This window comes from Rhipicephalus sanguineus, chromosome 4 (assembly GCF_013339695.2).
Source record: "Rhipicephalus sanguineus isolate Rsan-2018 chromosome 4, BIME_Rsan_1.4, whole genome shotgun sequence".
Taxonomy (NCBI): domain Eukaryota; kingdom Metazoa; phylum Arthropoda; class Arachnida; order Ixodida; family Ixodidae; genus Rhipicephalus; species Rhipicephalus sanguineus.
The window spans coordinates 24461288-24472199 of record NC_051179.1 but is presented as its reverse complement, the minus strand read 5'-3'; the positions used below and the strand labels follow the sequence as shown (position 1 = coordinate 24472199).

The 10912-nt window shown below is 44.1% G+C and overlaps 2 protein-coding genes across 3 annotated transcripts in view; one reads left to right on the top strand and one right to left on the bottom strand.

Annotated features, from left to right (window-relative positions):
• Positions 1-10912, bottom strand: part of LOC119389624 (contactin-1a) — a 250246-nt gene that overhangs the window by 65964 nt on the left and 173370 nt on the right. The gene's annotated exons all lie outside the window — the stretch shown is intronic.
• LOC119389620 (protein retinal degeneration B) overlaps positions 3556-10912 on the top strand; it is a 62938-nt gene continuing 55581 nt past the window's right edge. Inside the window, exon 1 of the mRNA XM_037656975.2 lies at positions 3556-3927. Within this exon, the coding sequence (XP_037512903.1) occupies positions 3850-3927 (78 nt within the window). The 5' untranslated portion in view covers positions 3556-3849. The remainder of the gene's footprint in view (positions 3928-10912) is intronic.

Sequence of the window (10912 nt, the reverse complement as noted above, 5' to 3'; positions counted from 1 at the left end):
TATAAAACTATACTGCCACCTCAAAGATTAACAAAGAGTGTTCATAAAGTGCAGTGATACAGCATATCTGAAAGACTTGCAAAACATGGAAAATTGGAAGCGCGTTAGCCTGACGAAGGGACGCCACCAGCTTCACCGTTTCATCGGTGTCCGCGAAGCGGAGCTGGTTGAATTTTTTCTCTAGCTTTTTTCTTTCGTTTGCGTACTTTACGCATTCCAGAAGAATGTCACCAATATTCTCATCTTCATGATCACAGCAGCACTCAGGTGAGTTTTCTGAAACACAGATTCACTTGCTGTCATGGAGGCCAGCCATGCACATGTCACGTAAGCGTTTATGGCCGGCTTTATATATACGTAACGCGTTTTAAATAGCAACTTCGATCCCTGCTGATGGAGCAGAGAACATTGGCTCCTGTACGGCGCGAGAGGTCTGCCATTCTTGTTCTGGAAACTGATACGGCAAAGGGTATAGGATAACTGTTTTTCGGCACTGAGATCGCATTTGCCGAAACAAAAGCCGATCACGCGCGCGGCCGGTGGATACAAAACACACAGAATTGGCACATCACGCGCTCGCCAACGTGAGTGGAGGAAGATTTTCCTTTGTCACCTTCTTGCATGTTCTTTGTCACGATGGCATTTCCTCAGGATTGTACGCAGCAGCCGGATGCGTTATGCGATACGCGATCCCCGACCCAAGATGAATCTAATCGTGCGCTCTAGACCCGCCGGCGACACGGAACATTGGCGCGCACGTGCACATCTATCTATCTATCTATCTATCTATCTATCTATCTATCTATCTATCTATCTATCTATCTATCTATCTATCTATCTATCTATCTATCTATCTATCTATCTATCTATCTATCTATCTATCTATCTATCTATCTATCTATCTATTTATCTATCTGTCTATCTGTCTATCTATCTATCTATCTATCTATCTATCTATCTATCTATCTATCTATCTATCTATCTATCTATCTATCTATCTATCTATCTATCTATCTATCTATCTATCTATCTGTCTGTCTGTCTGTCTGTCTGTCTGTCTGTCTGTCTGTATCTATCTATCTATCTATCTATCTATCTATCTATCTATCTATCTATCTATCTATCTATCTATCTATCTATCTATCTATCTATCTATCTATCTATCTATCTATCTATCTATCTATCTATCTATCTATCTGGAATGCCAGCAGTTCTTTAATACACAGCTGTGTTCTGTACGCCAGCATTTTAATTAGCATTACGCCCACATCATACAGCCCGCAGCCCACAGTTATATACGACGCACCAAAAATGTCGATCAAGGAAGATGAAAAAAGCAATGAAATCTTAGTCGCTGTCTCCTTTTAAGTCCCATACGTCGTCGTCTTCTTTTTTTATTTTTTTAACATCAGGAAATGTTCAGCCTGCGCTTTTCTCAATGAACAACGCACGTCGCATGTAAACTAAACGTCACTTTCACTCATCGCTCGTGTACGTTTACTAGGAAATGTCGACTAATCGATTGATTGGCAGTACAGCAATACAGCAATGTACTGTATTGCTGGAAACCGTGCATAGATCTGGATTTTTACAGCTAGCAGAAAATGAGTAGAAAGAGAAAGCGTGTTGCGAGTGTGCTGAGTGAAGTGAGAGGGGATAGGAATGACGTAGACGAAGGAGTGCACGATCGCGCATTGTGTACACGGTGACGTTGCAAGACGGGCCTGTCGACGCCCAAGCACTCGACCGAAGGCGCGTAATCCCGGTTCCAGCCGGCGGATGTCGATGGCGAGGACAATCGCTGCGAGATAAAAAGAATAAAGTAGATTGCGTTGACGACGCAAGCGTACCCTTCCTTCGATGACGATTTGTGTGTGCCTGTACCGAGCGGCACACCGTTAAACGCGCTTTGGAAAGGTAGCTTTTCTGTTCGACAAGCATGCTATGCGACGAAGCCACTTTTTTTTCTTCGCAGAAGTCTCTTTGACGCAGGAACGCTTTTTTTTTCTTCTCTCTCCCTCTCTCTAGTTCTTTTTGCATTCAAGAATGCGCCGCCGGCTTCAATCAAGTGTCGTTCTCAGCCTCCAACTCTTTCTTGCAGTTTCGATCCCAGTTGTTCGTGCTACGATCGGCTAATGGTGGATCAACTCTTTGCTAGGAGCGATATATATTGCCCTCGCATCTTCTCTGACCGTCGATTGAAGCCTAACAGTTCTCTGTCGGATGACCGAAAAGGCGGCACACGATCCTCGTTGCTATCTTCCGCGGCAAAGAAGGGCTTCACCGGTCAAACAAGATTTGTCGTTCATATACCGTTGCGCCATGTACGTTGCTCCTTCGTTGCGTACGTGTTTGCGCATCAGTAGATGCCCTTCTTCTACCCGTCGCGATCGTAGCTAGAATGTCGATATGGGCAACATCGTAACTGCACTTTTGGGACCAATATTGGCAGTGTATGTTGCCTTAACTGCGCGAAAAGCTGGATTCGGAAACTGAATAATAAATATGGAATTAGGGAGTTAGAACCACAATAGTTTAATTTATACATCTTCACAAAGGCGTGTCTTCTTAATTAACCCGGGAATTGGCTGTCACCATGCTAAATTAAGTATTTTTACGTAAATAAACAAAAATGCACAATTACATCTTTCGCGTATAGCTGATACGTACATCGACATTAATCTATATTTGCCGATTTCGGACATCCCTTTTTTATTGCAATGACTTCTTTGGCCTCAGATGTCATCAGGTGAGAGACCCCGCTCCAAGCTTAGAAAAACTGGCCATCCCCCCCCCCCCCCCCCCCCACTACCCTAAACAGGTTAAAAAAAAAACTTCAACAGGAAGGGGCACTCCTATTTATTAACGCTGTCGCGATGCACCGATATATAGCACTCAATCCATTTATCTCGGGAGCGGTGAATTGGCTTCCGAAAGGGCGTTTGTCTTTCTTCTACGGCTCTTGCCTCGAATCCTGTTTATTTTTAGTGTACTTTTCGAAGCCATAGCTGACGCTCCTTATATTAATCAGGAGAACAGGCGCAAGGGCATGTTTAAAAAAGATCGAGGACGCCATGCAGTCGAAGAGGTCAAACGCCGCTGACGTACCAAACCCCGCCGCTTCTTCGTTGTGCCCTTAACTTTTCTGCCTGCTCTCGAAAATGTCAGGCGTGTGTGTTGTCGATACGGACAACACATACCTCCCTTGCTTCAACTAAGCCAGCTTTAAGTGCTACATATTTTTTAGCTCGCTCTCTCTCCCTCGCTCTCTCTCCCTCTCTCTACCTCTTCCAATGGTAGCACGCGAGGAGAAAAAAGCAGCTGCACAGAAATGAGGGGTGAGCGGGCCTCATGTCGCTCACGGCTGATGAGAGATAGGAGAAACCAAAACTGGGACGCTCACAGGGCGCGAAACAAACACATCGAAGCGCTAGAGCCCGTTGCACGAGCCACCTTTCAACTCCGGACCGACGTCACAGACTACGTTTCGATGACGTCTCCTTTTGCGACGGTGGCCCCATCATGCGGCGTCTCCCGTAAACAGATGTCGCAGCCATCGCAGAAGCAGCAGCAGTGGCGGCGAGCAGCCAAGCAAGCTGTACGGCGGTGGTCGCGCGAGCCAGCAGTCCGTGTTGTACGCTGGCTTGTCGGACCGCTGTGTGGAGAGATGCTACTACTGTACTCCGTGTAGTCCCATCGTCGGGGGATCATCCGGCCAGCAGCAACGGATATGGACGGCCCGCAGCGCGAGCCGACGATCGTTTGCGGATTCCAGAGGCCGCCTGAACTGGACCCGTGAGCGCGAGGGGCTCCCTTTGATATCGGGCGCCGCTCGAGCGTGGCCCAAACATGTTGCTCAAAGAATACAGGATCCCGCTGCCCTTGTCGGTCGAGGAGTACCGAGTGGCGCAGCTCTACATGATCGCCGTGAGTAGCTAGATTGCTTCCTCTCGCCTACCCACCGCTACTCGGCGTGTGCGCGATGCGACAGGTTGAGGGCCCTGCGCCGAAGACAGCGACTGCGGTATATCGGGCGCCTCACGGCTTTCGCGGTGGTCGCCTAGCTACGGCGGTAGGTGCGGTGCTACGTACCACTAGCCGCTATCACCGACGTTAAAGACCGGCGGCGTTACGTCTCTACGATGCGTGCAGTTGGCGTCGATAAGAACAAGGTGCGCCTTGACCGCGATTGCGTGTTCGAAACTAAAGTGCATTACCGGGTTTCGTTATCGCGCGCTCGCCGATAAGTCGCGCTATCTCTCTGCGCACATGAGCGATCTCGCTCGCAGACTTACGTAACCTCTTCTTCCGTCAGGCTCTGACAGAGATGTCGAAGGACGCGCCGGTGTGCCTTTACGGTTCGATGCAGTGAATCGTAACCGGGAGATGGGTGGATAGTATATACGCGTGTATGTGTACGATCGTCTCTGCGCGCTCCGTTGAAGTCCCTCCCGCTCGAGCTGTCAAAACCGTCGAGAGTGACGGAGCGGCATTTCCTCCCGGCTTAGAACGAAATGTATTCCCAGTGACACTGTCAGCGACAGCATTACGACGTCTCATTCAGCCCCTCCTCTAATCACGAGATTAACCTTTCGAAACCATGGCATGCGCAGGTCGTATTTCTAGGTACCAAGTGTTGAGCATCACGCCGACGATAAAGAAAAGGGCATGCCAAATGACGCACGAATGTTTGCTTGTACGGCACGTGTTCGTGCGTGTTTGGTCGCATGCAAATATTCGCCTGTATATGTCACCCTCGTCAGATATTGTTTCTGTATACCTACATCCCCCTGCTGTTTTTCTCTTAGCCCAATCTGTAGGTTTTGTCCGGACGCACTACAAACAGAATTCCGAGTCCTTGACCTTGGCTACGTATTAAAGCCACGCTCTAGGAGACCACTATCTCTTGGTCGTCGCTGGCATCCGTATATGAAGCGCTCAAGGACACATACATCTACAGGACTGCTTTAAAAAACGGAATTTTGTTTGTTGCAAAGTGACTCGTAAAAGACAAGACCCCTTTCCTTTGCCAAGTGTGCCGAGATAACATAAACACGAGAATCTTTGCACCCATGCTGGGGCCTACGAGAAGGCTCTGCCTGGAAAGATTTATTTGTTCCTTTCTTTGTGTACGTCTGTGCTTGTTCGTGTGTGTGTGTGGTTGGAGGTGATGAAACGCGCCAGAACTCGAGAAAGTTTATGCTGAGGAGTTAAATAGAGCGCAGCTTCTGGTTGGACGTTGAATCTAAACAGGCGTATTTTTGGAGGGTGCAATCCAGGCAGTGAGGTCAACCCAGCTCTGGTGGCCACACGTGCCTTTCCTTCGAAAATGTCAGCCGTCCTTACAAAAGCTAACATTTCAGCTTTTCCGCGTCGGCTAGCAGCGTCAGTAGCAAGGAATGACTTTTAAAATTTGCAACCTTAAACGAATGGGCAAGTATGCTTTAAAGGTTTGCTTAAATTACTAATGTCATGGCTGATTGAAACAGACACGAGAAAAGGGGTTCTTTTCCAATATCTACATTTATTCATTCATTCATATTTAGGATACCTATGTATGCAAAAAATGGGCTTGTTTCAAATCAAAGCGCATGGCAAAGCCAAAATGCAACATCGATCGTAAGCTTCATCACGATAACGTGTTCGCTGGCATGCTTACAAAGCAGCAAAATTAATGAAAGGGCAGCTTAACGCATGAAGCGCAATGATGTATGCTTACGATAGATTGAAATATAAAAACAATTGAAACGGGGAGCAAGTTTTACATCGCATTTTATCCTTTGGAAGCCTGTTCAAATGCACGGAAGTAAGCGGTTATTGTACATACACATCACTTTTTTCAGTCCCCATCGTCATTCTTCATAAATCTTTTTGACATCTACGCAAAATAGCAGACCGGAGCATACAAGCTCAGGCCAACCTATCTGCCCTCTTTTAATGAACTTTCTCTTTCTCTCTCTCAATGAAAAAAAAAAGGCTTAAAGAGGATATCAGTACGACAGCATGTTTCACAATCTTTAAAGCAGGATTGTTTAATCTGGAGTGTTGAAACAAGCTACTGAAAAGTTCACTCTAGCTGACACTTTCGTCAAGCAGCAATGGCTACTATGCATACGTATCTTTCCACTGTTTGCGAAAAACGATATTAAATGCGTCTGATATTTTCACAGTGCACCGGAAGTTGAATTGCTACAGTAAAACGTCAGCCAATCAGACGTCACTGGAGTGAACTATCCACATTAATGAGATGTTTTGGTAGGCCTACAGGTCTTTGGATGCACTCGTATACACAGATCATCTCTGCAACGCAAGCTTAAGCTATGACGAACCTTCTCCCTGTGAATGGGCTTTGTATAATTCCGTTTGTTGCTAAATTTTTTTGTTCATAGATGCTAAGTTTCACAAGTATGTATACTAATGATATAACCCCTGTTATACTAATGCTATAACCATTGTTAAGTATGATTCGCCGTATTAACCAGTGATGACATCACTGGTTAATATACCTGTCAGAGCTATGACCGTGGCCAGATGCCAGTCGTGGGTCATGGGCATCTTCACTTAAAGCTGTCAATTTCTCACGTGACAGGTCGATGTCCCAGTGTAAATATATTTTCAGTAGCGATGTCGTCAGTATTTTTGCATACTCATTATTCTGGTACATCCTCCACTATAGCTAATGCGGAAATAAAGCAGGAAATAATGCCTGTTTTTTTATATACACAAAAGATCTGCACACTTCCGAGCTACGTAGAGTACACGTCTCTGCAGGCCTGACAAATTAAAAGCAACAGAAATAACTTGTAGGATTTAATGCATTCTCTTCATATCTATATGCGTATTGGTTATTTGCACATAGCCTTCAGAAGTAATAATGTGGTCCTAGTGGTTACAGCATATCTCCTGTTAAAAATGAACAATGCCATGTGTTTGATTATTGGCCATGGCAGCTGCATTTTGATGGCAGCAAAATGTAAATTTGCTCATGTACTTCGAGATAGGTCTACATAAAAAAAAAAATAAGAACTAAGCGATAAAAATAAGGAACTATTCACTAAGACGCTGGTTCTTACAACTGCACTGTGGCTTCAGGACATCAAACCTCACAAATCAAACCATCTTCTGTTCTCTTGACTTGGCCGTAATGTTTATCGCTAACCATAATCCTGCTTATAGCGTTGAGTGCCTTCACTTTGAAATATGATTTGGGTGCAGGCTAGTGGTTTCATTGCAGGTAATTTAAGAAATTGTCATAAAAAGGATGGCAAGGATGGGAGAAGTGTTAGCAACCCACGAAGAAGTGTCTCTTCTTTGGGGAAAAAAAGCATAATAAAGATAAACAAAGAGAGATTAAAAAACAAAGAAAGACTTGGTTGATGTTTATAAAGATATTCTCTAGTGCCATGTTGCTTTTAAAATTTTTCTGTGTTCTGCATATTTTTCTTTTTTTCTACGGATATAGCTCTATTTTGCAAACATTTCTTTTTTGCTACAGGTGTCAGCTCTTCCCAGCATAAGGCTTGCTTGCTTTAACAATTCGCACTTTGTGGTATTGATTGGGAGAGTCTGCTGATCGACTAAAAAAAATATTGTAATGAAGCACATGTCACCGTGTGCTAAAATAGATTTCGTTCACTACCACTTGCAAAGTTTGAGCTGCTACTCTAAGTAATTTCGCAGATTGAAAAAAGTGTTCGTGTATTGTTGTTTCATCGTGCTGTGTGCACTTGTATGTGTAACTCCGGTTTGAAATTGATCCTTTTTAAATTATGCTTCATATGGCATAAAGCAAGTCAGGCAAGAAGCATCAATGAACAGCTAACCACAAGCAGAAAAGAAAGAAAAACAACATGATTTAGAAGAATGATCCATCTATTGAATATGCATTTGCACTTAATCAAGCTAGTGGAAAACTAGCTGGGAAAACACAACCGGGAAAGAATGGAAATATTGGTGAATACATACATAACAAAAAACAAAGGAAAGATAACAGAAATACAGGTCGGCATCAGTACAAACTAGCTTCATCAATGAATGTGATAGCTTTGAAAAGCTCATTTTGCAGAAATTCCAGTGTCAGCGTCGGCATTGTTTGCTGTGAGCGAAAAATCAGCGTTGACCATGAGCGAAAATTCGAGATAGATGCAAATAAAGAAATAATAAACTCACAGGATCCCTTACGCATTCACTTAGGATGACTCCAAGGTGAAAGTCATCATCTTTTTCATCTTGGTGTATTGATGTTGCCCCGCCACCCTTCAAAAACTTTCTGCACCTAACATGGCTTTGCACTGCCTCCAAGATCAGACACACCTCACCTGGTTTTGCATTGCCTCCGTGATCGAGCCACCTTTGACCAAGCTACGATGTCACATGCATAGAGTTTCCTAAAATTAACTAGAGGGGACTCTAACCCTGCGATCGTTCAGCTGCCATGGGAATGATGGGTAGTACACAAATTTGCCTAGTCTTCGTGCTTGCGGCTTCAAACGTACTTGTGGCTTTGTTTATTGCTATGTTTTGGTTTTCTTTCGGATAAAAGAATGGATCATTGTGAAGTTCGTGACCAGATTTGAATCGCTGAGCCTAAAGAAGTTAAAGTGGCGAAGTGAAACTGCTGACTTTTGCTGAACTTCGCTTTGCGACAAAGCGGATGCAGGCGATGTGGGGCCAAACGGAGCCGAAAGTACGAAGTTTAGACAAATTTGTGTACTACCTATCATTCTCATGCTGGCTGAAGCGTCATGCATTGCAGCTCCCATAGACACTAGCGCCAGAGTTCCCTCTAGTAAGTATTGTAGGAAACTCTATGGTCACATGATGATGCCATCATGTGACGTGACACCATAATGACATCACACATTTTGGCAATCTGTGACGTCACATGGTGATGCCATCACGTGATCAAGATTTTTTACATCAATCGTCCCTGACGCTGCGGGACGCCACCGCTGCTACCGGTCAAATTTCACGTTTGCTGCGGCATCTAAGTCTTTTGCGGCATCGCCTTAAAAAATCTTCAGTTCGAGTAGGAATTGAGCCCAGGACTTCCGCATGGCAAGCAGCTGTTCTGCCACAGAGCCACGCCTGTGCTTGAAATTGTTTTGGAAATAAACACTATACGAATGTCACGTAGTGCGAGGAGTGTCCTTAACACGTGTAATATTGCGTGGCAGAAGTGTAGAATTGCACAAGGCGTCGAAACACGGGAATTGTGCAACGAGTTGGTGGTTTAAAGGCCCACCCATTACAAAGCGCTCAGGCGTAATTAATCATCAGCAGCAGCAGCATGAACGAAGTGTACAGCTGCATAGGTGCGTGTTTAAAGGGCCCCTGACCACCTCGCGTTCAAAGATGAGGGAGTGGTTTCCTCCTCGCCTTCGCTACTTTTCCTACAGGCCATATCTCCCTTTCGCCACTTGTTTCTTAAGAGCACATGTACCATGTCAGCACTAAGCGTTGACCCTAAAAAGATTTTGCGCTTGTCGGCTACATGCTGTTATCTCCATTTGCGCAGTCGCGAACACAGAAAATGAAGTGAAATCAGTTGATCGCGCATGGTAGTCACGCAAGGCAAGGAAGAATGGATGGGCGGCTGCATGGCAAAGCAGCGCAGGAGACAATTCACATCTGATATTTCGCGTATATGGACCATTTAAGAGTATGTACTATATAGAAGTCACGGGAATCACTGTTCGGTGTCACGAAGTGCGGCAGAAAGATGAGAAACGTGAGGAGAGAATATTGCGCTCGTTTTTTGTATCTTCAGAGGCTGGTCAGGGGCCTTTTAAGGATGCGTAATGGGTACTTCATGAACTTGCAAGAGGAAGAATTATGTAGTAGTGGGCACTTGGCAACTTTACGTGCATTAAGCATTTTAGGATAGTTTGAAACAGCCAATTTACATGCGCAAAGATGTTCCTTTCCTTGCAGCATTGTTGAGATGGCCACCGAGAAGTGAAGCCAGTTTAGCGATTGAGAAAACAATGCGAATGGGGACCGATTACGCTATCGCATTCTCCATTTGAAGGCAAAGCTCAGGCGTCCCCCAAGTTTTTTCCGTTTATAGGATACAATGCACATGATTTCTGTAATCTTTCTCACTGTGGTTTTATGTTGTGTAAGAAATTAGGTCAGGTTAGGAACTTCAAATATTCAAAGTTGCACGGTTGAACTGAAACTAATGTTGTTGTTCAAGCTTGTTGGTTTATTAATTTGCAAAAATTTTGCCTGTGTGAAATGTTACGAGACACAGTGATTACAAACCGGCACCACAAATGTCTACTATCGTTTAAGTTCTTATGGTTGCAATGTACATGAGATATTGAAATTTCAAGATATTACTTCTGACAGTTGTAAAATTGTAACTCTTAGGCTTTGCCTGATACATGTTCTCATGGTTATAGTTTAGTCAAACTATTTATGTGAAGCCTACAATTTATTATTGCTATATTTTTGTTCACCACATTAGCATCCTCAAACCATAGTCTAGCAGCACACTTCAAATCAAGTGAAATTGCTTATTTTATTGTCATACAAAAAGACGAGCATTCAAGAAAGTATCCGAAGGAGAGTTCCGGAATCTGTGGTCGCAGTGGTAATGTCAGCAATACTTACTCAAAAAGCTGAACAAGCAGCCCCAAAAGTATTTCAATTGATTTTAAAGGCACACCCGTGGACTCTTCCAAATTTTATAAAATGTTTACGAACTTGTGCTCATTCCAGTCATGGGCACATTACCAGCAAAAAATATGTTTTAAAGTTACCTGGAGCAGAAAAGAAACCCTGTTACAGTTACAGTTAAAAGTGTTAACAAAGTAGCATTTTACAGTTACTGCTCATTGAGTAGCATTGCTATTTTTTTCTTACTATAATAACAGTGTCTGAAATGTCACAAACGCAAACAAAATAT